We start from the raw sequence: 27,331 nt of genomic DNA, 5'->3' as shown, positions 1-27,331 counted from the left end.
GTTTTCAGGACGTGCTGTGTACCATGTGATCACTGTAAAATATTTATAATAATACAATATTATTGACCTGTTACAGTTTAATGAAACGTGAAAAAATAATAGCATAATTATAACTTAACAATAGTATTCGGCCCGATATAACGTAATGACTTATGTGTTTAAACAAGGCGAGTCCAAGTCAAACCGGGACTTGCAATGGCATTTCTGGTGAATGAAGATGGAAAAACGATTGATGTTTACAGAAGACTTGAACTATGCGCAGTACGGTGATGAGACTCTTAGCTACAGTAAAACATTTAAAGTTTAAAAGAAGATTGTACATCTGTGAATGACGATCCCAGCTGAGTCATTCCTGTAAATGTTCAGCGAGTGGAATGCAACATTTCCCCATGTTTGGGATGTTAAAGGAGTTCCTGGGAGGCCAGCGTTTTAGACATGGAGCAATCAACACTGAGAAAACTTTCTACCTTTGGTGGTATCTAAGCACTAGTGAAACCCCGGGATAAGTGCATTAGTGTAGCTGGGAATTATATAGAGAAATAAAGGGAGTTTTTAACGTTCAATCAAAGGTCCAGGTTTCACTCGAACATGACTTGTATAATGATAAAAAAAAATGAGAATGAAAAATAAACATGATAAACGTACCAATCAATATCCTACATCTGAACACATTATAAAGCCAAGTGTACGATGATAAATGAATATGAGGAGGTGTAATGGTGGTGTGTAAGAAATACTGCCTTACGGTCATCAAATTTGTGTTTTAATTTAAGGCAATATTCATTAAACAACAAAAGGCAACAATTCTGATTCTTTTATATATAGTATTTATAATAGTTTCATCGGTGAAGATATTTTCCGGTTCTGATTATGAAACACAGTATTATTAAGGAATATAAACCGGATTTCTTATTTTCAAGTCGAGGAAATAAACAGGAAAAAAAACTCACAAGGCACAGGGATTTGCAGTGAGTTGTGAAGTGAAGCGTAACTGTTTTAACAGTTTTTAGGGAGCGTCCCTTATTGACCGTCCCTCTGGGAAGAGAGTCCCAGTACAGAAAATTGTACTGATTCATTTCATTTCATTTATCTCTTCGGTTCAGAAGAGGGAAATGTCCGGTAACAAGCGCAGAGCAGGAGAGCAAAATGTCCTCCTGAGAGGACTCATAAAAATAATAATAATAATAATAATAATAATAACAAAAGTAAAATCCGTACAGAAAGAGTCAATCAGAAGTTATGTGAGAGCGCTCCCTGGATCTGCTTTCCTATTTGTCCGCTGCTTCGAGCCCGTCTGCGTCTGCGTCATTTGCGGATCCGGCACTGCCAGGCTGACGGACTCTCCTCCTGTAACCGCTTCATTTTCTTGCCGAAGAAGATCCACCAGGCCAGTCCGATCAGCACACACACGCTCGACTCCACGTAGTAACCGTCCAGAGCTGTCGCACACATGCCGCCGGCTTTCACACACAGCTGAGGAAGAGGGAGAGAGAGAGAGAGGACTGAGTCAGACGGTGTCTTACAGTGTATACAGGGTTTTATTTAAGACGCTGAGAAACTAAAGGAAAAAAATATATTTGTATATATCATTTTATAAGTAAAACATATAAACCTCTTTTTTATTTTTACTTGTTTATTTATTTACATTTGCAGTAAATATTTCATTTAAATCCCTTTAAAAAACGTAAAGTTTTACCAAATTCCTAACAAATGCTTTTCTCTATAATAAGCTGTATGCTGATTTTAGCATTATTTCCAATTAATCATAATCATAATTATAGTACGATTAATTATCTTAAAATTTGGGAAAAATCTGAATTTTTTTGTTCTGTTTCTTTTGATGGAGGAGGATGAGAAAAAGAATGATGACGATAAAAGATAAGAAGAAGGATTAAAGAAGAGGACAGGGAATAGAAGAAAAAGGAGAGGTAGAAGAGACTTAGGGGGAAAAGAAAGAGATGGAGAAGGAGAAGAAATTAAAAGAGGAGAATGAGGAGAAGGGAAGTGGGAGGAAAAAAGATGATGAAGAAGCTGACAAAGATGAAAAATTAGAAAGGAAAAGTGGATGAGGACAGGAAGGAGGTGGGGGGAAAAGAAGAAAGAAGTGAAGGAAAATGAAAGGAGAAAAGAAGAATATATAGAAGAAGAGGAAAAAGAAGGAAAAGGAAGATGAAAAGAAGAAGAACAAGACAAAAATGAAGAGAGAAAGAAAAAACATGGGAAATGAAAAGAAAGGACGGATATGGAAGGAAAAAGAATTCATGGATTAAAAACAGAACAAAAGCAGTAGTGTCCTGATTCTATACACAGTGTGACAGAGACAGGCAGGTTAATCTGATCATCAGTGAACAGACTCATCATTTTGAACAAGGAGACGAAGGACTGACCCCGGCCTCCTCCGGCGAGCCGCACGTCTGCCCCTCCGCCCCCTCGCAGTGTTTCGACGTGAGCGGGTCGACCAGCCACAGGGCCAGCGTGGACGGCCAGTTCCCCCCCAGATTGGTGACTGTGTTCAGTAGGGTCATATACGTGCCTCCTATCAGCGGGTCGCTCACTTTAGCATGGAACGCCATGCAGGCCACAAACATGCTGTACAGCGCCACCTAGTGGAGAAACAAACCCAGGAATATTGGGCAGGTCAAAAGTATATGCTTTATAGATAGAGTAGTGCTACAGTGCTGATATTTTGGAGCATAACCAGTTAAAAAATTAAATCCTGTTTAAAGAGAACAGCTAGTTAATTGTGGAGTCTGATTGGACAGAAGGTGTGGACTAAAAATTCACTTTTTCCAAGAGTAAAAATCTGACTAATGCAATCTGGAGAAGGAGTCTCCAGTGTCAGGATCAGCGCTACAGCATACTGACCTGGTGTACAGCGTAGCTGAGCAGAACTACAGCGTAGTAATACACAGGAAATCCATCCTCTTGCTTCACATTCGGAGTCCACCACACGAGGAGCGCGTACTCCAGACCGATCAGCAACCTGGAGCGTGACCAGAAACACACACACACACACACACACCGGGTTAAAGATCATAAGTTGTGCACAAAGTAATGTGTAAAATATTATAGCACTGTAGTAATAATTTATAAAATAAATCTATTTACAGGTAATCCCCAATTTGCGGACAGTTCGTAAGTCGGATTTGTTCTTAAGTCCGACAAGGTGAGTCTTATATGATTTTGACATAAATATACAATGTAAAGCATAAACCAATCCACTTGACCAAATCTCTGTCCACTTTCCCCACACTGCCATCACCAAAACTAATTCATTGAAATGTGATCGGTCAGAATGTTTAGAAAAATTGTCCCTTCTGCCTCCAACATGACTGGTCTAAGAAAGAAGAAAAAGAAAAGTTTTTCTTTTCAACTGTACCTGAAAGGAAAGGCTTTATAGAAGATGTCGAGCGGTCGAGGCCCGGCTGTGTATTTACTGATGATGAGCGGCAGCAGGATCTGCAGAGGAACCATGGGTACTGCCAGTAGCGCCAGCTCGGCTTTCGGTACTCCTGCTTCAACCAGCTTCAGCCCCGTCACTGCATCTGCTGCCGAAAACCCCATCTGTGTGTGAGCGAGACACATGGGAATGGACGTGAGACGAGATCCACAGCCAAATGATGCAGACTTTTTAAAATAGTTTAAAAAGTTTGCATTTGAAAATATTCAGTGTGTCAATATAAATCTTCTTCTTAATGTCCTTAACCGCGAGCTGACTCGACAAATCGTCTCCATACTACATATTTATGTCAGCAGTGATAAGTGTGTACCTTTGATGTGAGCAGCAGGCAGCAGAAAGTGAAGACAGCAGGCAGCTTGATGATGGAAAACAGGAGCTTGTAGGTCTCCATTACGCCCTGCGTCTCTTCTTTCGGTCTCCGTCTGGTGCGTGGCTGTCTGCTGTGCTCCGACTTCATTAAGGCCACCAGTGTGGTGGACACCATGAACACAATCCCCCAGAAAAACAGGAAGTCTGATGATGCGTATACAGAAACAAATTGGGCATGTTAAGATAACAGGTTTAAGACATAAAAATATCTTCCATCTGCAGCAACTGAGAACTGAAACTAAAATCAACAATGCTATTAGACTATTTAGTCCATGGCCTTCTTCAGTAAGAGCCACAAGAGGCCACACCTCCTTCATTACAAGCCACAGGAGGCCACGCATTCTTTACTTTATTTGACTTTAGCTTACTGGCTTTAATTCATCAAAGCTAATCTTGGTAACAATATCTTTTTTTTTTTTTTAATCAACACTTAAGAAGAAAGACAAAAAACGTCACTTTTAAAGTCTCCGTACCTGAGAGTGTGACGATGCCCTGATCCTGCGGCTCGAACCTCAGGTACTTGTTGCAGAAATCGGCCGACTCCAGGGCTAGAAACAGGACGTTCCCCAGGAAGTAACCAGCTGTCTGGCCTACTGAGTTACAAGTGGAAGCGTATCCCACGTTCTCCCTGGACAGCATGGTGAGGGCCCAGCCGTCAACGGCGATGTCCTGCGTGGCTGCCAGAAAGGCCAGCAGGAAGAACACTGCGGTGAGGGTGATTACGTCCGGGCCTCCTGGTCCGTCCGTCTGCAGGAGAGAATCCACGGTGAACGACAGTCCGAGCATGAACAGCCCAAGCAGGTACTGAGTAGGAACCAGCCATGACTTTCTGCGTCCAAAGCGCTTCACGTAGACCGAGTCCACAAGTGGAGCCCAGAGCAGCTTCAGACTGAAAGGCCAGAAGACGAAGCTGAAGTAGGCTTGGTCTTTATAGCTAACGCTTTTACTCTGCATGATGAGAGGGATGCTGCCAGCCAGTCCTAAAGGAATCCCCTGGAGGACATAAAGAAACAGGAGCAGACCCACGTTGCCAAGTTCTCCTTGGATGTTGCTGCAGGTTTTAGGTTGTCGTTCGTCATTGTCAGAGTCTTGAACGAGGAGCGCCTTTTCCTCGTCCACGATCTCCTGCTCAGCCGCGTCTGCTGCAGGCATCACCGCAGGCTTCCTCTGTCGACCATTCATATGGGTTATGGACTCGGAAAGCTCCATTTCTTCTAACCGGGCATCAAAGCAGCTGTTTCAGAGACGGACCTAGACGGAAGCAGAGTCATTGAGTAAAGTGCACTAGTGTAGACTTTGTAGAAGTTGTTAAAAGGTTAAAGCTAAAAATAAGCATATTTGCTTCAATGTAATCAGTGATATTATTATTATCATTATTATTATTTTAGATTGAAGCCCACATGCATGTCTGCAAGATGAACCCCATAACTCTTTCAATATGTAATAAAAAAAAATGTTTAGTGTGAGAGCAATATCTGGTATTGGTTTCCACTGGGTTGGTCGGTAAATATTAGGAAATTGTACAAAATTTACCTAGTTCATGGTAAGATTTCATTTTATTACTCTAGTATAGATAAATCCTATTATTCTCTAGGATATTAAAAGGTTTTTGTTTACACCTTGTTAATGCTAAGTTGTACTTCTTTCATCATCAGCCAAATACACTCCCTGATCCCTTTTCCACAGATGAAAAATTGAAGTAGATCAGATAAAGATTCAAAATGTTACGTCTTATAACAATTCCAGCACGTTAAGATTCACTTATACCTTTCAGCGGTGAAAATATAAACTAATCTCAGTAAAAATATTCAGTTTAGGGTTTCGGATTGATATTTATCTGTGCAGGTGTTTGTTTACATTGAGCAAGTGGCTTATTTTAAAAGTAGATTTTTAAATCAGAGACACATAACTGCTCATAAAATCACTTTTACTCAACATTTTGATTTCACTTTAAACTTCAGGCAGATATGAAGTATTATAAAACTATCAGTCAATTCTGTCCAGACAGTTTTGCATAATGCTGTGACAGAATCTGTCTGGACAGACATACTGACAGACAGACATACTGACAGACAGACAGACATACTGACATACAGACAGACAGACAGACAGACAGACAGACAGACAGACATTCTCCTGAGCCTGGTTTCGGGTCCTTAATTGTATGAGACGTAAAGATGTCATTCATCAAACGGCTATTTCTGACCAGTGTACAGACAAAACCTCTCTTTAATTTATATAATATGAGTAAGCGCACTTGATGACGTCACGAATACTACGAACGCCAGTGACGTCAGCATAGGAAATAACCACTAACTTATCACAGGAATAGCGAAAAATCATATTTCTACTTAACACACAGCGAGTGCACATATATAAAGAGTTTAAAAGCCATACCCCACCCTCCCAGCATGATAAAGAGAACACTGAGTTAAACATGATTCAGCATTTAACCCACAGGTCTCTCGCGCATGCCTGGTTACCTGTCACCTGCCTGACAACAGCCGTTAAAACCAGCAGCACATAAACGACTTCATGAGCAGAAACATTAACAGAGGCTGCATTTAGTCCGGTATGACAGTCCGATTTAATAAAATACAAATAATACCAATAGACACAGTGAAGTAAAAGAATACCCGGGTATTGTTTGTTTCAGTCTCCCTGAACACGGAAGTCAATCCGCTCCGTGTGCATCACTCAAATAGTTCCGGCAGTTTCAGCTGACGTGTCGCAATGCCCGAGTTTCTGAGTTCCGCCCTTCAAAAATCTTTAAAAAAATATTATAGTATAAATTTTATATAAATTATTGTTGTTATTATTATTAATAGTATTAATAATAATAATATATCAAGAAATAAATAATGAAAAATTAATAAAATAAAAATTGTAAATAAAATAATATAATATAAATAAATAAAAGACAGACAAATTTAATCAGAGATTGTCCCTATCTTACTCACTCACTCTTCCATACCAAGGCAGGGTACACCCTAGATGTGGTGCCAATTCATTGCAGATCTGGGGAATTCATGAGTCAACACCTCGAATTCTTTCCTGCTTGTCAGGTTCCTTAAATCGTTCCTGAAACACATTGTGTTGGTGTCCTTGTGTCCTTTTTTTAATCACACTTCCCACATACTGAGGTGGGAAATGACATTATTACAACTTGCAAAATAAAAATTACAAAACACCACACATGCAGCGTTTATCCACTGACCTACCATTGCCCTAATTTATATTGTTGGAGTTAGTATTACAGACATGAAGCAGACGGTCCGATCATGTCACCGGCGTACTGAATAAACGTTCTACCTTGATGGTGTCCAAGCACTAGTGAAACACTGGGATAAGTGCATTAGTGTAGGAGGGGATTATATAGAGAAATAAAGGGTAAATTAAATAAATTATTTAGCAAGGATTCTCAATCACATCACTTTTAGGGTGTGTTCCCACTAAGTTGTTTGGTTGTCTTTCGTCAGACCAGTTTGCTAGTATAAAGTCTGGGTACGCTTAGCGTTCACACTGGTGTTTTCAACATCAGACCAAATAGACACAACAGAGGTCGTGTGGATTATACTGTATATACTGGTGTCTTTACCAGCTGAAAACTAACAAAGAGTTGATCAATTTTACATATGTAACATATGTACATATTTTATCCAGGCAGCCACCAGTGGCGACCGACACTCACAAAATGATGAATGAATAAATAAATAATTTAAAAAAATTCCAACCAGTGGTCGTTACTCCTTTGGTAGAGTCTTTCTTTGGAAGAGTGCTCTAAAATATACAGCATTTCATTGATCCATTTAACTGTTGTATGCTTGTTGTATGTTTCACAAGTGCTCTTGGAATTAAACGCAGCCCCGTTAGGCTATCACGTGCGCCCCGTGTTTTCGTTCGCTGTCCGTAGTGAATGTCCTTGGATACTCATTAAATTTAACATTTAATTTGGCAGTGTTAAATGTATTAATGGGTTAGGCTTTTCATTTCCTTCTCCTCTTTTCCCGAAACTCATTCAGTGCTGTGCTAATTAAAACGTGTGACGTAGTTAGGACTTCTTCTCTCTCCCTGCCCGTCCAAACGTTGCCTCTTCTACATCGGATGTCACAGACACAGAGTGGAGCAATTCTCAGGTACAGTTATAACACATTCATCTTCTATGATGTGTTTACATTTTAATGGAACCAATACCCCTTTTCCAACAACGTGGTTCCAGGTTTAGTTTGGAGCCGGTGCCCAATTTCGATCCAGAGAGCACTGGCAGCACCTCAGACAGAAAAACCGGTTGCATGGCGGGGCTCGAACAATGAGCTGCTTAGGTCAGGGGCGGGGTTATCACGACCAACTAAACATCCGTGCACGCATTTTCTCCCTCAGCCTGTCATGTGTGCGCCCTCGTAATTTGACACCATGCCGGTTCACACATTCTCTCTCTCCCCCTCTCTCTCTCGCCTTTAGTGTGTGTGTGTGTGTGTTTGTGAATCGGCACGCTTTTTTTTTTTTTACTTTATATTTTGTATTAATTATTTTATGTATTTAATTTTTTGGGCTGTGGAACAAATAATTTGACTTCCTAATATTTCTTATGGGAAAATTCGATTTGGTTTACGAGTGTTTTGGAATATGAGCCCATCTCTGGAACAAATTATGCTCGTAATCCAAGGTTCCACTGTATCTCGATCCCACACCTTAATAAGTCGTGGCCACAACATAGTATCTCCTTCCAACACCTCAGTAACTCCTTCCAGCGCCACAGTATCCCCTTCCCAAGCCTCAGTAAGTCATGGCCACAACATACTAACTTGTTCCAATACCTTAGTAACTCATTCCAACACCATAGTATCTCATTCCAAAGCATTAGTAAGTCGTGGCAACAACATACTAACTCGCTCCAATGCCTTAGTAACTCATTCTTTATATCTTGTTCCCATGCCTTAGTAATTTGTGGCCAGTGTTGGGTGTAACGGGTTACAAAGTCACTTTTTTGATGTAACGAGTAATCTAACGCGTTATGTCCGCCATTTAAGTACTTAGATTTAGTTCTTTTTTCAAAAATGTAATCCGTTATTCAGACAATTTATGTAATCCGTGAGCTAGACAGCATTCATTCCCAATCCGTTAGTGTGTGTGTGTGTGTGTGTGCCCCCTCTGTTATTCCTACTGTTATACCCCTATCTCACCCATGCAGTTTGACTATGCGAGCACTAAACTCACAGTAAATCATGAAAAAAATGCACAATATTTTCAGCGAACATTGATGTATAGTTACTTCTTATGCTATAAATTGAAGGAAAAAAATAAAATTAAAACATTATTATGGAACTGTGCTAAAGTTTGGGCACCCTAAGAATTCCAGAGTCTCTGATTCTTTTTTTACAAGGTTTCAGACCTTAATCAACTCGTTATATTTGATTTGATTTATATTTGAACTTTGACTCTTCAAATCTTGTACACACACTTGGGGAAACTCAACAACCATGGTTTCCTCTAAGCATCTTTGTAAGACTCTAAAAATGAAAGTTATTGATGCCCACAATGCAGGAGAAGGCTACAAGGAAATAGCAAAGCGTTGTCAGCTTGTAGTTCCCACAGTGATAAATGTAATTAAGAGATAGCAGTTCAGGGAAACTGTGAAGGTCAAGATGAGATCTGGAAGATTAAGAAAACTTTTGGAGAGAACTGCTTGTATGCTGGTCAGGAAGACAAATCAAAACCCCTATTTGACTGCAAAAAACCTGCAGGAAGATTTAGCAGACTCAGGAGTGGTGGTGTGCCGTTTCACAAGACCTTAGTGGAAGAGTCAGCAGAAGAAAACCTTACCTGCGTCCCCATCATAAAATCCAACACCAAAAGTATGCAACAGAATATCTACACAATCCTGTTGCGTTTGGAAACAAGTGCTGTGGACTGATGAAGTTAGAATAAAGCTCCTTGGCCACAATCAGCAAAGGCAGAAAAAAAGGAGCAGCATCTCATGAAAAGAACAGCTTGCCAACTATTAATCATCGGGGAGGATCTATCATGCTTTGGGGTTGTGTTGCAGCCAGTGACACAGGAATAATTGCACGGGAGAAGGGATTCCACTATATACCATAGGGCTGGACGATATGGCAAAAATGTATATCACGATATATTTCTTAATTTTGGTCGATACGATATAATTATTGCTTTATACGTGCGCTGTGCAAACACGCTAACAAACACAAAATTAAATATGTTTCACACACACACACGTGGTCACAGTGTTATAGTTAACAGTACACGCGTGCATGAATGTTGATTATACCAGTGAGAGGCAAGGACGAAGACCCAGCAGGGGAGACAATTACCCACAATTCCGCAGCGCAAGAGAGAAAAAAACCATTGGCTCATATATTCAAATGTTTATCGAAATATTGAAAATTTGTTCAAAAATCATATCACCGTTATTGAAAAAAATTCTATCGCGATATATATTTATATCGAATTATTGTCCAGCCCTAATATACCAGCAAATTCTGGAAGCAAACATTACACGATCTGTAAAAAAGCTGAAGCTGAAAAGAGGATGGCTTCTACAACAGGACAAGGATCCTAAACAGACCTCGAAATCCACTATGAAATACCTCAAGAGACGCAAGCTGAAGGTTTTGGAACGGCCATCACAGTCCTCTGATTTAAACATCATTGAAAATTTGTGGGTAGATCTTAAAAAAGCTGTGCATCACAACCAAAGAATATTACAGAAAATTATTGCTGAAAATATTGTGCAAGAGAGACTGTGTTAACATCTTTTCAATTAAAAAATCACCAAAGTGTTATTTATCAAGGTGTGCCTAAGCTTTTGCATAAGACTGTACATAATAATACTAACAATATTAATAATAATAATAACCGTGATCAGTGCATACTTGTTTGTGTGTGCATATTGTGTGTTATATGATGTGTTCACTCGCTGCCCCTCACTTTGTGGCAGGTGTGTGTGTATTGCCCTGCTAGTATGCTGCTCTCCCTTTGCTCCCCCAGTAGGTGGGGCAGTTTGTCGGGGTCAGAGAAGCAGCTTTGAGAATTTGAGAATGATTTTATTAAATTTTATGAAGAATTCTGTGCGAATGTGGAGGTATTTTGGGCATTACATCATTATTTCTTAGTTTCGGGCCAGTCACCGTCTTGAAAGAGTCTGCTGCACTGTAGTGTGTGTTTAGGGTCAGATAAGATTACATCTTACTCTGCAGTTTAGTTTGGGTTTCCCAATAGCTCAGTTTCCTTTTAGTGTTTGCGTAATTTGGTTTATTAGGGCCCAAGCACTATGACATTAGCACGATGATGACGGGATTACACGTTCTGGATAAGAGCATCTACCAAATGCCTAAATGATTACGATGTCATCGCTGTAGCTCTGATAATGCTGCTGATGTCATAATGTGCGAAGGCCCTCTTCTTTGTCCGAGGATTATTATTTTTAGGGCCCAAGCACTATGACATCATCCCTACGCTGCCATAGTGTGTGTGTAAAAAGCCCTCTTGTTCTTCTAATGATTTTTTTTCCAGGATCCAGGGCATTTTGCAGGTCATAAAAAATTCGGACAATTGGCAGACAGTTTGCAATCTGGCTCATATGAGATTTTGATGCACAGGTCATACACATATACACACATTTAGAGCTCATTGAGCTGAACAACTTTCACATTGAATGTCATGGGCTCAACTTAACAGGAAGTCAGTTATTTTGACGTTTGCAAAACGAACCCAATGGAATTTGATTTACTCCTCTTAGGGGATTTACCAGGCCATCACCACCAAACCAGGCCTGTTGTTGTTAGTCTTTTGGTTGCCCCCGTCAAGGGGTCGCCACAGTGGACCATCTGATCCACTCAAAACTTATGCTGACAAGTGGCTAATACCTTCTGGTGACATCATATTAAGTGACATCACATCATATCACAGGTTGTGTGATGCTCGTCTGTACTTCATCAGGGTGTTTCTTAGTGTCTCTCTCCCTCTCTCACACACACACACTAATACTCCCTCTCACACACTATAACTCCTTCTCACATACACACTCTCTCTAACACACACTAATACTCCCTCTCACACACTCATACTCTCTCTAACACACACTAATACTCCCTCTCACACACTATAACTCCTTCTCACATACACACTCTCTCTAACACACACTAATACTCCCTCTCACACACACACTCTCTAACACACACTAATACTCCCTCACACACACACACTCTCTCTCTCTCTAACACACACTAATACTCCCTCACACACACACACTCTCTCTCTAACACACACTAATACTCCCTCACACACACACTCTCTCTCTCTCTCTAACACACACTAATACTCCCTCTCACACACTCATACTCTCTCTAACACACACTATAACTCCCTCTCACACAATCTAATACAATCACACACACACTCTCTCTAACACAAACACACACTAATACAAACTCATACTCTCTCACACACACTAATATTCTCTCTCTCTCTCACACACACACTAACTCACTAATATTCTCTCTCACACACACTCGCGCGAGGCGCACGCGCTTAACGGAAATCGGACTCCTCAGCGTGTGCACGTGCTGTAACCGAGTTACACTGCGCTCGCGATAGCTGAGCGCGAGGAGCCGCTGTCTCTTTCTCCTTCCTATCTCACTCTATTTCAGACTCTCTCTCTCTCTCTCTCTCTCTGTCGCTGTCTCCCGGTCGGTCTCTCAGAGAGGAGCGTACACTGTTCTCTTCCTCAGGCATCCATGGCGCTGTGTAACGGCGATACCAAGGTCAGTAACCCGGACCGGCTCGTGGCCTGGCTGCGGATCAGGGAAACTTATTTTAGCCGCCAGCTCCAGGCTAACGCTTTACAGCTAACATTCTTGCACTCTGTCACTACAGTGAGGCGATTTAAACCTCTCTGACGTTGGTCGATTATTTCCTAGAAGCGCAAAATATCCTCTAACTCACTCCCTAAGCGTTCATCAGTCCCAGTAGGAAAAATACAGCAAGCTAAGATAAGTTAGCTAGTTTACGCTAAAGAGGTTTGGGGTAGCGTCTCAAATCGAGACGTAGGGCACTACGGAGTTAGTGGGCGCGCGTTCATTCAGAGCGTGCGTCTAGGGTGCGTTGGTAGAACGCGTTGAGAGGATTGGGTTTAAACGCACTAAATATTAGCTGTATCAGTGAGAGCCCTGGTGCTAAGTAAGCTAGCACACATGTTGAATCATTCTTGTCGTCTTTGTAACTAAAACGTGTTGATAGAATAAAAAAAAAAACAAGCGTCTTGGTGAAGTTTCAGTGTTTAAGCTAATTTAATAATAATAAGACGCAAAACCTAATGCTTGTTTTCAGCTAACATGCTAGCTAAGTTGTGAACACTTTCAGCACTCGAGCTCTAGGACATGTTGCAACAGGGCAATACACTCGGAATTGATATTTTTTTTCCCCCTGATATGTTAAGGATCAGGATGTATCTCTGAAATGCATTACATCTTAGACATTGAACCATCTCTAAGTGTTGGATTATTGATTAGTTTTCAGTCACAGCCACTCACACAGTAGTGCAGCTTCAAGCCACAGGGTTGTTTGGAAACTGAACAGCAGTCAGTGTTTATCAGTGGTGTGTGTGTGTTTCAGGGCTGTAACTTGGTGTTATTGGGACATCCCATCACTCATTTGACTTTTTCAAATGTTTGGGGCATTAAAGGAGTTCCTGGGAGGCCAGCGTTTCTGATGTGAAGCAACCTCCTTCAAATCTGAAACTCTAGCCCCCCCAGGAACTCCTTTAATGCCCCAATCATTAGTGAATCGGGATTATGGTAGAGCGTGGATACTGAATTAAAATGTAAGAAGGTCTGGTCAATATTTAATTAATTTAATTACAGTATTTTTATCTGAGGGTCTAATTTCACATTTGTGTTATGATTCAGGACCAGTATTCACAAAGCTTCTTAAGGCTAAATGTTGCTCCTAATGATGAATTCTAAGCATATTGTTAAAATTATGACATTTCCTCTTAAATTTAGGACTAAATCTTAGTAAAGATAAAAATGATTGACGAAACATCTTAGCCCTAAAAAAACTTGACATAATTTTTTTAAGAGTAGAGAGGAGGACTTTTAAGAGGCTTAAGAGTTTCTATAGCAAATGACAGAATGGCAGAAAGAAGAAATATTCTCCAAACACTGAATTTAAACAATGCTCTTCTGTCCAATTTTATTTTTATTTTATTTATTTTTTTTTATTCCTTCCATCTTTACTGGATTGTTGGCTACATCCCATCCAAAAGTGCAGCTTAAATAGACTGTCCTGTAATCATGTAAACAGGTAAAAGCTGAGCCGTTTTGCTCCCATCAATCTGAAATGGATCACAAGTAATAAAATCAGTATAAATAAATGTTAGAACTTAAATATAGTAACTACTGTGTGGAAATTGGTTGCTTTAAAAGTAGAACCATTTTCATCATTTGGCTGTTTTAATTAACTTTAAGATATTTAGCCTATTAAAAGAAACTTTGCATAAAGTAGCCTATATTCATTTGTACTGTATATTCTAGTCTATTCTATGATCATATATTCTATTTTAACTAAGAGCACATTTTAAGACCATTACAGATTTATTTATTTTTTATCCACCAATCACAGACCTTAAATTGCTTCATCATCCCAAGAAACAGGGTCAACCACACCTCCTCACTAAGATAAAGGTTTTTGCACGTTCCTTACTCAGAGTTGCTCTGAGAAGCTTCCTAAATCACTTTTAGTCTGGGACTCCCAGCTAGGACTTTTTAAGCTAAGATAGGAGCGCTCTGAGAAAATTCTGAGAAGCTTTGTGAATATGGGCCCAGATCTCTATATGTGCAGTCATTGTCAGTCTATAAAAAAATTTGCATTTTAAAATGTTTGTAGCATTTTAACATGTCAGTTTTTAGTAACTACGTTAAACCTGTGGAAGGTTTGAATTTTGTTTTTGAATCTTGGCTGGGAATGAATGTGAAAGCACTCTGCTTGCTCAGCGTGAACTCTCATTCCAGTTCAAACGATTAATTATGAACTAATTCGTCATGGTAAAAGGATGCACTTTTTTTTTCTTTTTCCACCTAGTGCTACAAGCCCAAGTTATGTGAGACAAATCAATGAAGTGCAAATAGTTTGGGCAAACAGACTAATAATAAAAAACAAAACAATAATAACAGTTGTGTGATGGACCATAGTTTATCAGGAACGTTTAATCATTGTAGTGAGAAACATTCTTACTGCCGCTATGTGCCGTTAGATTTGGCCTTCGTTATTGAACAAAAAACGTCTCTCCATGCTCACATGCTCTGTTCTCGTCAGGGTTGTCGTTTCACTAACTTTGATTACCAGCCCAAGAGACATTTTCCGGCCAAAGGTAACAAAAGTATCCCAGTTACCGGAAAACCGCACATTCTGGCAACACTGCCTGGGTAAACTCTGACTGGCTGTTTTTTTTTTCTTCCCCAAAACATCAATACATCCTTCCTCTTAGCAATAGTAAATGAAAAACAAGCCACAGAGGTTTTTTTTTTTTTCTTTATCCGTTACATCGCTAGGCTGTTGAAAATCCTGCTGTTGTCCCTCTTTGTCCTCATTCACCAATGAGACAAAGTGTACAAATTAATAGATATTTGAGCTACGGAGAATTATGATGCTAAACAAACATAATCTATTAATAAGAATCTATATACTGTATGGAAAAAATTCTTACAATTTGTTTCTGTTAATCAGTTAAATTCTTAACGGCAATCAACTATTATTCGTTAACATCCGTAATCTATATATAATGGGAAATTTAAAAAAAGTGTTAGTTATTTGAATGCTAAAAGGATTTAAAAAAAAAAAAAAGGAATTACAGCAGTGATTGTTTAATTAAACGCAGAGAGCGAGACCTGATGAGAAGTCAAAGGGCAGGGGTTAAAATGGTTTTGTCAGAAAATGCTGAAAATGCATTCATTTACTTTAAGACCTGACCAGAGTGATTTGTTAGACCTTTGAACTTTATTTTTCGGAAATAAAACCAGAGAGCTTGTTAAGGCATGGAAAAGCTTTAAAATTATATTTAGATTTAAAAAAAACTCTCCTTAAAATAGTCCATAAATGCCTCTAGCATTTGAAGTGGAGAGTAGTAACACACCGATTTATCCCTGACACCTGACCCGTAAGTCACGTAGATTACCTGCGTCTGCATCACAAGGCTTAATAAGTGTCAGCTCTTCCTGTTATGTCTAACACAAGGTTGTTTTATTTTATTATTATTATTTTTTTTTTTTTAGCTGGATATCAGTAGCGAGCCTACAGACGGGTTGCGGGACTACGACGGGGCCGTAGTGATCCTGGACGCCGGGGCGCAGTATGGAAAAGTGATTGACCGACGAGTGAGGGAGCTGTTAGTGCAGTCGGAGATACTGCCGCTGGAGACGCCTGCCTTCGCCATCAGAGAGCAGGGCTTCAGGTGAGACGTCGAAGAGAACAGCCTGTTTAACTGTCTGACTAAATAAAATACAGAATCTAGGGGAAAAATATGGCAGGGACTCATTTAATACAGGGTTATTCCATCTACATAATCAAGATAAGTCATGAGAAGTCTTGTTCGGGTCACTTCTGCATGTTTTTGCTTAGAGTTTATATAGATCAGATATATAATCCAGAGAGTGGTCATGTGAACCACTTGAATGAGGATCTGCAGATCAGAATTCATGCGACTTTTAGCCTTTCTAAGCCTCTGGCTTTCTTCATTCTTCTGAACTACAAGAAGTACAGCTGACCAACTGCTTGCTGTCCTCCAGAGCAAAACTACAAGCATATTTTTTATTTTTTGTTTTTCTGCTAAAATCTTACTGTTTTAAGTGAATGAGCGGTTGCATGAAATCAACCCAGATGGTTCGAGCCAAGACGTATTAATGTTCGTTGAGAGTCAGCTAAAAGTCACTTTTGATTCTGAACGTGAACTGTCATAACATACGAATAAAAAAATATTAAAATGTGGCTTGTAATGCGACACAACTGCAAATAAAATTAAATAAAATAATAGAACGAAGGATCTTATGTTCATTCTCTGATGCCCTGCTGACAGCCTGCGTGCGAATGTTTGCTTACACACTGGTCGTATTTAACATAAACTCAGTTAGTCCTCTATCATTTCTTTCTGCACCATTTGTAAAATCCTACATAATTTATACCCTTTTTATTTTAATTTTTTGTAAATATTATAAATTCATCATAGTTATTTTTTTTGTTTAGTTTTTTTTTTTTTAGGTCAGGGGCAGTCACATAAGCATTTCGCTGCGTAGCATAGTTTGTATGGCTGTGTATGTGAATACAGTGGAATCTCTGATTACGAGTAACCTGGTTTACGAGTGTTCCGCAAGACGAGCAAAGATTTTTAATAAATTTTGACTTGAAAAACGAGCATTGTCTTGGTTTACGATCACAGAGTATCATGTATCACGCATGTGCTTCTTGTTTTGACACAGAGCATTTTTAAACCAGCAGTCTCCCTTTGCTGGTTCTTAGTGCTTGCAGAGTTTCTGGGTGTGCATGCTCGTGTGTGTTTGTGCGTGTGTGTGTTTGTTTGGGAACCTGAGAGGAGGGGGGCTGTAGAGGCGTGTGCGCGCATGCTCATTCACTTACACCAACACACACACACACACACACACACTCTTTCTGTCTCGCCTTTACATTTACATTTACATTTACATTTTAGGCATTTGGCAGACGCTCTTATCCAGAGCGACTTACATTTTTTTTTTTATCTTATTACACATCTGAGCAGTTGAGGGTTAAGGGCCGCGCTCAAGGGCCCAACAGTGGCAACTTGGTGGTTGTGGGGTTTGAACCTGGGATCCTCCGAACCGTAGTCCAATGCCTTAACCACTGAGCTACCCCTGGCCCCTGGCCTTTACAGCCCCCCCTCCTCTCAGGTTCCCAAACAAACACACAGAAACTCTGCTCTGTCACGTTTCTTTTTAAAGGTAAGGCGCTGGTTATTTTGTTTTTTTATTTTTGTTGTTTTTGTTTTACTTTACAGCAGTGATATTGTTAGTATGCGCTCACGCGAGTGTGACTAGCTAACTTTCCTTGCTAACTTTTAAACGGTTTTAAAAACGATCTCTCCGTCACATCACACACAGCGCCTGCGTGCACAAACACACACTTATCTGTCGGGATTTATAAAAAAAAAAATGTTAAGGTAAATGCGGGTTAATTTGTTTTATTTTTACTTTAACTTTATATTTTGTGTTTCTTATTTTTATGTATTCATTTTTTTGGGCTGTAGAACGAATAATTTAAGTTTCCATTATTTCCTATGGAAAAATCCGAGTGTTTTGAAATACGAGCGCACTTCCGGAACGAATTATGCTCGTAATCCGAGGTTGCACTGTACTTTGGAGTACGCCACCTGTAGGATTATAGAGGAATGACAGTGTTTCACCATCTTTAATGCAAACACTAAAGGTAGTGAAAGGCATTTTTTGTTTAGCATAGTAAATAAATATAAAGTATCTTCCCTCGCTGTTGCGTCTTCAATCTCCAGTGCTGATTTAAATGGCAGTTTGCCCTGGTAACGCAGTTGATCGTGCCTCTGCTTGTAGCCCCCACACACACTCTTTAGGCTGAGTGAAAAGTGCTTTACCAAAACAAGAGTCCTGCTGAGGCACATGGTCATCAACAAGAAGCAGATATGTGCTCTGTATGAACTGTAAGCGTCTGAAGAGACGATGCCTCTCGTCCTGCAGGATTAATCCAGTTATATCTGTTTGATTGTTAGAGATTCAGGGTCGCAGGGTTGAGAGAAAGAGAAAGAGAGACTATAGTGTGTACTGTGTCCTCTGTAAGGCGGTGGAGTTGGCACTAGGCTGTTATTTTGCTCTTAATGGAGGTGGGGAGGTGAGGGCTGTGAAGAAAAAAAAAACAGGATCTCAGGCATTTCTTAACGCTCATAATGTGGTGTGAGGTTTTCTTTTCTTCTGTGTAATTATAGTCTTTAGTCGTGGGTGTTTAGGTATGCTTTATTATGACAATTAACAGACAGGCAGGCAGGCAGGCGGATAGATAGACAGACAGACAGACAGACAGACAGGCGGATAGATAGACGGATAGATAGATAGACAGACAGACAGACAGGCGGATAGATAGACAGACAGACAGACAGACGGATAAGCAGGCAGATGGGCAGACAGACGGATAGACAGAGTTTATTATTATTCCCAAAGGGAAATTACAATATTTATAATATAAGAAGAGTCACAGGGCTATGGTAAAATATAAACTTCCTAAAAAAAATAATAAAAATAAAACCAAATAAAAGAATTTACAAAAGAGAACACCTCCAGGAGGTGTTTATTTTACAGGATATAAAGGTGCTCTAATGAGTCACTCTCCAGTCACTGCTGTGCAGGTGTAAACTTGTGACATCGGTCTATTTGTAATTGCGGTGCGAGCAAACATGGATGCTGTGATTTGCATAAGAGAAAAGCAGCATGAAGTGATTTGTTTTATTTGCAGTCTGAGGGTGTACCTGGTGCCGAAACAACTAGTATAAGAGCATAAACAAGTATTTGTATATCTGCAAAACAAATTGAGGAACAATCGAGCGATACTTTACAGAAGGTAAAAGTTTCTTAAAGAGAATCATTACTGGTGACGAGACACAGATTCATTACTCTGAGCCCGAGAGTAAACAGCGGAGTAAACAGACGGAGAGAAAGTTCAAAAGTCGACCATCAGCTGCAAAATTCATCGACGTTTACAGGTTTCTGGGACTCTCATCTCAAGGGCCAGTATTGGAACATTATCAGAAAAAAGGTTTAACAATTAACAGTGCGCGTTACAGTGAGACGCTCATTGAAGAGCTGAAGACTAAATTACAGATTAAACACTGATGTCTGAGGCTGTTGTGATCTTGCGTTATGATGCATTACTCCATTAAACTTTCACCTGTTTGGTCTCCTAAAAGCAGCCCGACGAGGAGTCACTTCTGATGAAGTGAAGACGGCGGTGCATTCGTGACTCTCAGCTCAAAACATTTTTAATGAGGAAATATGAACACTTGACCACAAATGAGCAAAGTGTATTAAAAAGGTGATTTTAAATATTTTTTAACGTAATTAAAAAAAAAAAATTTTTTTTTTTTTTTTTTTAAGTACAATTTGAATTATTTCTTTTACAATTTTAAAGTACTTAAAAAAAATTTTTTTTGAAGTAAAATGTTTTTGGAAAACTTTTTTTAAAGTAAAAATATTTGAAGTATACATTTTTTAAGTAAATTTTTAAAAACATTTTTTAAAGTAAAATTTAAAAAATGTGAAGTAAATTTGATTTGAATGTTTTAAAGTGTAAATTTAACAAAGTAACATATTTTTGAAGCAAGTTTTTAAAAAACATTTTTTAAAGTCAAGTTTGACATACACATTTTATTTAAAGTAAAAATTTATATAAAGTACAATTTAGGGTAAATAGGGTGAATGATAGAAGCTGAGGTTTCTTTGTACCAGATACATGTCCACTTATTATAGCAGCTGGTCTCTATATGACAGAGAGTTCCTGGTCTTTCCTGATTTTTATTTTTATTTTTTTGCCGTGAGTCTTACTGTGGCTGGAAAAAGAAACTGTTATATAAAATGTGTTGTGTGTGTAAATACACTGTCTGGCCTGAGGTGTCTGAGGTTGTGAGTTTGTACATGAGCTGTGTGTCCCTGAGAATACCTTTTAAACAAAGTTGTTGTAATGTTGAAAAGTTTGCTACGTAAGCTTTACTTTGGCTCTGATTCCAAGCAGCTTCTAGTGGAAACAAAAAACTTATTAACCGAATGTGAACTTGTGATCGTCATGATCTCGTGATGATGATCAGGCTGCAAGCTTGAAGTGGTGTCACCCTCATGATATAAGAAACATTTAACAGATGTTTTTCTGTACAAATGTTTGCACTTTAAATCCATGTGGAATCTCAATTTCTACTAAGATGTTAAGTACAATTCAAGTAAATGTGTTCAGGAATGTTTGGTGAAGCTCATTTTACAGTCCTGTAATAATAAAACTTGGTGATGATGGTGTTGAGGAGAAACTCCCTTAGCTGGTATGAGGAAGAAAGTTTTTAACTGAGCCAGGACTCGCTTCAAGATGAGCGGAGTTGAGATTATAAGTAATTGTTGTTAGGATTTAAGGCTTAAGACGCACAATAGGACTTGTTTGTCAAAATTAATATAAACTAATTAATTTAATTGTTTGTACAAACGTTTACACAAAAAACTGTCTAATGGTATTCATGAAAATCATGTACATTCGAAAACTGATTTGTTTACTATTCATGTGCATGCGAAAGATTTTTTTTTTTTTTTTTTAATGCTTCCAATTGTGTCTGATACAATCACAGACATTTAATTAATTTAGTTTCTCCCCTCCTCTTCAGGGCCATCATTATCTCCGGGGGTCCAAATTCGGTCTATGCAGAAGATGCACCCTGGTTCGACCCGGCCATATTCACCATCGGCAAACCTGTACTGGGGATTTGCTACGGCATGCAGGTGTGACGACCGCTCGTGTTTGACTCAATGATGTTTTTTTAAAGTCCTTTGAATTCAGATTCAGTGTATTTGTGTGTGTGTGTGTGTGTGTGATGTTTGGAATAGATGATGAATAAAGTGTTCGGAGGCACGGTACACAGGAAGAGTGTAAGAGAAGACGGTGTGTTCAGCATCGGAATAGACAACTCCTGCTCGCTTTTCAGGTAGGTGTTCACGATAATTAAATTAAAGTTAATGTTTTAAGCAGAGTATGGATGTCATTCTGAGGTGTGTGTGTGTATGTGTTTAGGGGTCTACAGAAGGAGGAGATGGTACTCTTGACTCATGGTGACAGCGTAGATAAAGTAGCAGACGGCTTCAAAGTCGTCGCTCAATCTGGGAACATCATTGCAGGTATGACAAGAAATTAAGTACGTAATACAGGTAGTTCCTGACTTACGATCAAATCTGACTTACGAATGTGTTCCTGAAACGGAACTCGTTCAAGTCCAACAAAGTGAATCTCATAGACATTTTATACGTGCACTTACACACTGAAAATGTTGTTTATAACCGGGTCTGTCCGTATCTGCCGAAATTCGTAAGTCAGGGACTACCTATATTATGCACTTGTGGTTAAAGTTTACCGATTATTATATCTTTAAAAATAATCATCACATTTTTTTTCCATCTTAGGCATTGCCAACGAGCAGAAGAAGCTCTACGGGACACAGTTTCACCCGGAGGTCGATCTGACCGAGCGAGGCATGGACATGCTGAGGAACTTCCTGTTCGAGATCGCCGGCTGCACCAACAACTTCACCGTGCAGAACCGGCAGATGGGGTGCATACGCGAGATCCAGGAGAAAGTGGACAAGTCCAAAGTGCTGGTGAGGAAGAGGGCACAGTGTGGGAATGTACGGTCCTGATCCTGAAGAGGAGGGGGTAGAAGGGGATTTAGGATTCGGCTTGTGGTAGAAGCTAGTTAGCTTTGTAGTTTGTGTTAGCCATAACACCATGGAGGCGATTCAGAAGGACTAAGGAGACACCGTGTTGTTTAAGATGATGTAATGTTATCAAATGTGTGTTCTTGCTGAAAGTGCTACTGTGACTGGTTGTGATTGTGTATTTTGGCAGGCAGTCGCGCTCTCTTCAGTACTGTGGACAAAATATTACCAATAGTACCTAATTTCCAACACTATAATCATATTTCTGCATCTAAGAACAATCTAAACATTTTAGAAAAGACATGTAAATGAAGTAAAATATGAAATTTATAGACTTAAACCTAATTTATGATTCTTCTTGACACCAGCTGCTTTAAAAACCAGTGAAAACCGGCTCCCTTATTTCTCTCTAACATTCTATGTCTTCACTTAATCTTGCACAAAATGCAAAAAAAAAACAAAAAAAAAAACCCTCTCTTCACTTGTCGTTCCACTGATGCAAACGTGCAACTTGGCTGGTGGTTGATTCGGCTTGGTTTATTAGTATGCCAAGTAAAAATAACTTGCAAAATTTCAGCTTTGAAGGTAAAAATTCGTGAGGCGTATGCAAAGGGCAACTATTTTTTATATAATATTTATTTAAGAATTTAAGAAAATTAGTTATTCAAGACATTTATAGCTAGCTTATAGTTAATAATAATAATAATAATATTTATTTTATTTATTAATATTAGTAATAATAGTAGTATATCTTAGTTAGCATCATTGATATTAGTAGTAGTAATAGTAGTAGTATAGTTTATAGTTAGCATTATTTAGTATTATTTAGGTTTAGCAATACCAAACATGTCTTATGGCTTATATATATATATTTTTATAATATCTGCTTGTTTTCCGGCTCTAATTGAGATCTGCCCGTTTTGTTTTTTTTTTAGAAGCAGGACTTATTTTTAATCATGGCCTTCTTTCCTGAGACATTTAAACACCTAATTAACTCTTTTGTAACAAGCTTAAAGTAGTGTGTGTGTGTGTGTGTGTGTGTGTGTGTTAGTTGGCTTATTTCATAGAAATCTTTAACTGGCTAATCTCTCATATTTCTAAAAAATCCGAGCGCTCTAGGCCGAGCTCAGCTGTGTGTGTGTATGTCTGTCTGTGTGTACGTCTGTCTGTGTGTACGTTTGTACGTCTGTCTGTGTGTACGTCTGTACGTCTGTCTGTGTGTACGTCTGTACGTCTGTCTGTGTGTACGTCTGTGTGTGTGTGTGTTGGGGAGGAGGAGTAGAGCCTCGTATTAATCAGATTTTCCTGCCTCTTTAAGCTTCCATAAATTGGGCCTGTCCTCTAGTGAATACGCCGAGTCCTTTATTGGATTATATATGTGACTCCTCAGACACACCCTGTGAGCTGTATAACGTGTTTATGTGGGTTGGAATTACAGACTCTGATGTTAGCATTGTACCTGAAGATGACGTGGTCTGTGACTGTGAAGCTGTGAATTACAAATTGCTGCATTCTGGCCGTTTCTGTCTCGTGCCGAGAAACGTTACGACTCCAGGAATGTGTTTTTAGTTTTTAAGGAAATAATTTCTAGGTAACGTTATTGTAGGAAAATATACAATAGTGTTGTAGTGTTGTGATAAATCAGAGATATGATTTAATCTCTTTTAAAAGTCATTACATTTACAGTTTATTTGTCGGACGTTGTTATCCAGAGCGACTTACGTTGATCTCATTACACGTTATATCAACAGTTCATACGTTTAGGTCGAACCTTCTGACTATTTCTATTGTATTAAGGATTATTCGGAATCTAAACATAATTTAAAATTCTGCAGTTTATTTAATAGTTCTCATGTTATTGAGAATCACAAAGTATAAACTTGTCATGCTTTTACACTTTAGGGGGAATGCTAAAGCTACATCTTTACATCAGACTGTTAGAAAGCACTGATCTTGGAAACTCCTTACTTCAACCTCTCAAGGGTCTTTAATACAAATACAGTGTCAGACAAAAAAGTATACACACTTCAGGAAAAGAAAAATAGTATGATGTAAATATTATAGAAAGATATAGTATGATATATGAATATAACATTAATAATATAATGTATAAATATTTGAATACCAAATACCTTATATAAGTTTTTCTTCTTTTTTGTAAATTATAGATGAATTATAGATAATATATGAAATCTCATACCATTGATCTGTTTACAGTTGGAGTTCATTATTTAATTGATTGGTTAATTTAATTAAATTGTTGGGTCAGTGATTGATTCAGAATCAATTCGCACTATTTAAATAATCTTGGTAAACTTTGCAGTATTTAATTGTTTAAAATGGACTAATTTTTTTTTTTATATATTATAGAAAATCAAATCAGTTCACAGTCTAGCTCCGATTCGCAGCTCTGTTTATAGTTGTGTTTAATGTTGCGGAGCATCTGTGAGCATCTTTTTTGTCATAGACATTATTATAGATCGAAAAAAAAGTCATCATTAATCAGAATAAGGAATTCAACACTGCTGTTTGTGTGTTTATCAGTAATATAAAAATGTATAAATATATTAGTTATTTGTAACGGCATGACAAAGCGCTCATAGTGTGCGTGTGTGTGCAGGTGTTGTTAAGCGGCGGTGTCGACTCGACGGTGTGCACAGCCCTGCTGAATAAAGCGCTAAATCAGGATCAAGTGATCGCCGTCCACATCGACAATGGCTTCATGAGGAAGAGGGAAAGCCAGAGCGTGGAGGAGGCGCTCACCAAACTCGGCATTAAACTCAAAGGTGACACCAGTGTTTCTATTTATTTTTTACGGAAGTGTTATAGTTATTAAGGATAATGGGTTGGTTAGAAGTACTAACGCGTCGATCATTTCTTCGCAGTCGTAAACGCAGCACACACGTTCTACAACGGCACCACGACGCTGCCCATCTCCGAGGAGGACCGCACGCCCCGGAAACGCATTAGCAAGACGCTCAACATGACCACCAATCCCGAGGAGAAGAGGAAGATCATCGGCGACACTTTTGTCAAGGTGTAGATGTTGTTGTTGTTGTTTACTGGATTTTCCCCTCAAAACTATAAAATAACACACGCAGGGCATTTGGTCATTATTGTTTTAGAATGTAGACAATAAATCCAAACTTGTGTCCAAACTTTCGACTGGTACAGTTTATCTCTACCTCAGACTTTTAAAAAGCTTTAGCACTGGAGACTTAAATGCTGTTATGTATAAATCTATATTAAACAGAATTTCTTTTTTTTTTGTGCGTGATGGTTTGGTGTCTAGGTGGCGAACGAGGTGATCGGCGAGATGAACCTGAAGCCGGAGGATGTGTATCTGGCGCAGGGTACCCTCCGACCTGACCTGATCGAGAGCGCATCTCATCTGGCCAGTGGCAAGGCCGACGTCATCAAGACTCACCACAACGACACGGAGCTGATCCGCAAACTCAGAGACGAGGTACAGAACAACAATACAGTGACGATGATGATAATGATGATGATAATGACAGGGTTATCTTTGTGTGAAGGAACGTTAGAGACGTTCTCCAAAAATATAGATTTGACAGAAAACAAGGAACGTTATATTTTCATAAATACGTAGGATGAGTCTCGCAATATAACTAAGATTCTCCTGTTTTTTTGTCAGGGGAAGGTCATCGAGCCACTGAAAGATTTCCACAAGGACGAGGTGCGATCGCTGGGCCGAGAGCTCGGGCTCCCCGAGGAGATCGTCTCCCGACACCCGTTTCCTGGTGAGTTCCAGGCGGAATTGGAAAACCCCTTTAGAGCATCTCTCAACATCTTTCTGAAGTATATTGATGATGAAAGTAGGTGGATAACCAGGTTTAAAACCTTTTTCGGTTGTCCTCCAGGTCCAGGTTTGGCCATCAGAGTCATCTGCGCCGATGAGCCTTACGTCTGCAAAGACTTTGCCGAGACCAACAACATCCTGAAAATCATCACAGACTTCTCCGCCAGTGTTAAGAAGGTAATAGAAAGGGTTTTTTAAAAATATTAATAAAGAGGTTTCTATTGGTTTAGTTTTACAGCTGTGAGACTTAAATTTACAGACAAAAGTAGTATACAGTGAAACCTTGGATTGTGAGTAACGCGGTTTGCGAGTGTTCGGCAAGACGAGCAAAGATTTTTTAAAATAAATTTTGTCTTTGAAAACAAACAGGTCTTGGTTTACAAGTACCGAGTATCATGTACCACGCAGGCGCTTCTTGTTTTAACGCCGAGCGTCACGTGGTCACAACTGAGCCAATGGTTTTTCTCTCTTGTGCTGCGGAATTGTGGGTCATCGTCTCCCCTGCTGGGTCTTAGTGCGCGACTCTTACTGGTATAATTAACATCCGTGCATGCGTGTACTGTTTACTATAACACTGTGACCATGTGTGTGTGTGTAACATATTTTATTTTGTGTCTGTATGCGTGTATGTACAGCGTCCGTGTAAAGCAAAAGCAAGTCTCATTAGAGAGGTTTAAGATCCACTTTTTCTCTCTGTATCAGCCTGTCGATGTGTGTGCGCGTGCATAATTTAATACTGTGCCCCTTCTCTCTCTCGCACAAACTCGCACACACACAGACAACGCCTGCGCGCATAAATGGAAACACTTATCTGTCGGATTTATTTTTACTTTTTTTTTTTAAGGTAAAGTGCAGGTTAATTTGTTTTATTTTTACTTTATATTTTGTATTAATTATTTTTATGTATTTTTGGGCTGTGGAACAAATAATTTAAGTTTCTATTATTTATTATGGAGTGTTTTGAAATATGAGCCCATTTCTGGAACGAATTATGCTCGTAATCCAAGGTTCCACTGTATAAGATAACTTCATTAATTTTGAGAGAGAATTATTGTGCCAGAGACTGCTCCTATATATATATATATATATATATATATATATATATATATATATATACAAGCAAAGAATTGATGCATAAAAATAAAGTAAAAAATAATCCACAAACTAGAAATATGATAGACAAAAGTGTAATGCAGCAACGAGTAGCAGAAACCAG

The 27,331-nt window shown here is 39.1% G+C and overlaps 2 protein-coding genes across 3 annotated transcripts in view; one reads left to right on the top strand and one right to left on the bottom strand.

Moving 5' to 3' along the window:
- Nucleotides 1–35: 35 nt before the first annotated feature.
- On the bottom strand, nucleotides 36–6,554 carry slc33a1 (solute carrier family 33 member 1). 2 transcript variants are annotated; one of them, XM_053501177.1, is made up of 7 exons: nucleotides 6,466–6,554; nucleotides 4,303–5,080; nucleotides 3,771–3,973; nucleotides 3,380–3,564; nucleotides 2,866–2,983; nucleotides 2,388–2,603; nucleotides 36–1,473 (listed from the first exon to the last, which is right to left on the bottom strand). In XM_053501177.1, exons 2-7 carry the CDS (start codon nucleotides 5,036–5,038, stop codon nucleotides 1,306–1,308), a joined length of 1,626 nt encoding a protein of 541 aa, XP_053357152.1. In that variant the 5' UTR covers nucleotides 5,039–5,080; nucleotides 6,466–6,554; the 3' UTR covers nucleotides 36–1,305. The 2 variants fall into 2 exon arrangements, with proteins under 2 accessions (XP_053357152.1, XP_053357151.1); XM_053501176.1 differs by lacking the exon at nucleotides 6,466–6,554 and adding an exon at nucleotides 6,313–6,442.
- A 5,817-nt stretch (nucleotides 6,555–12,371) lies between these two features.
- The window catches only part of gmps (guanine monophosphate synthase), a 31,785-nt gene continuing 16,825 nt past the window's right edge, over nucleotides 12,372–27,331 (top strand). The window contains exons 1-11 of the mRNA XM_053500821.1: nucleotides 12,372–12,612; nucleotides 16,120–16,298; nucleotides 21,255–21,369; nucleotides 21,475–21,572; nucleotides 21,659–21,762; nucleotides 22,045–22,238; nucleotides 24,916–25,081; nucleotides 25,181–25,332; nucleotides 25,588–25,761; nucleotides 25,951–26,056; nucleotides 26,177–26,292. Of these exons, the coding sequence (XP_053356796.1) occupies nucleotides 12,586–12,612; nucleotides 16,120–16,298; nucleotides 21,255–21,369; nucleotides 21,475–21,572; nucleotides 21,659–21,762; nucleotides 22,045–22,238; nucleotides 24,916–25,081; nucleotides 25,181–25,332; nucleotides 25,588–25,761; nucleotides 25,951–26,056; nucleotides 26,177–26,292 (1,431 nt within the window). The 5' untranslated portion in view covers nucleotides 12,372–12,585. The remainder of the gene's footprint in view (nucleotides 12,613–16,119; nucleotides 16,299–21,254; nucleotides 21,370–21,474; nucleotides 21,573–21,658; nucleotides 21,763–22,044; nucleotides 22,239–24,915; nucleotides 25,082–25,180; nucleotides 25,333–25,587; nucleotides 25,762–25,950; nucleotides 26,057–26,176; nucleotides 26,293–27,331) is intronic.

The sequence above is a fragment of the Clarias gariepinus genome, chromosome 7 (assembly GCF_024256425.1).
Source record: "Clarias gariepinus isolate MV-2021 ecotype Netherlands chromosome 7, CGAR_prim_01v2, whole genome shotgun sequence".
Lineage (NCBI taxonomy): Eukaryota > Metazoa > Chordata > Actinopteri > Siluriformes > Clariidae > Clarias > Clarias gariepinus.
This window is presented reverse-complemented; position numbering and strand designations above follow the sequence as displayed.

Excerpts from the sequence above, each read along its gene's own strand:
- slc33a1 (XM_053501177.1), bottom strand. The coding sequence starts at position 5,038 with ATGGAGCTTTCCGAGTCCATAACCCATATGAATGGTCGACAGAGGAAG. Across the intron at positions 3,974-4,302 it reads GGGCATCGTCACACTCTCAG|ACTTCCTGTTTTTCTGGGGG; the intron begins GTACGGAGACTT and ends ACGCATCATCAG. Across the intron at positions 3,565-3,770 it reads GCCTGCTGCTCACATCAAAG|ATGGGGTTTTCGGCAGCAGA; the intron begins GTACACACTTAT and ends GCTCACACACAG.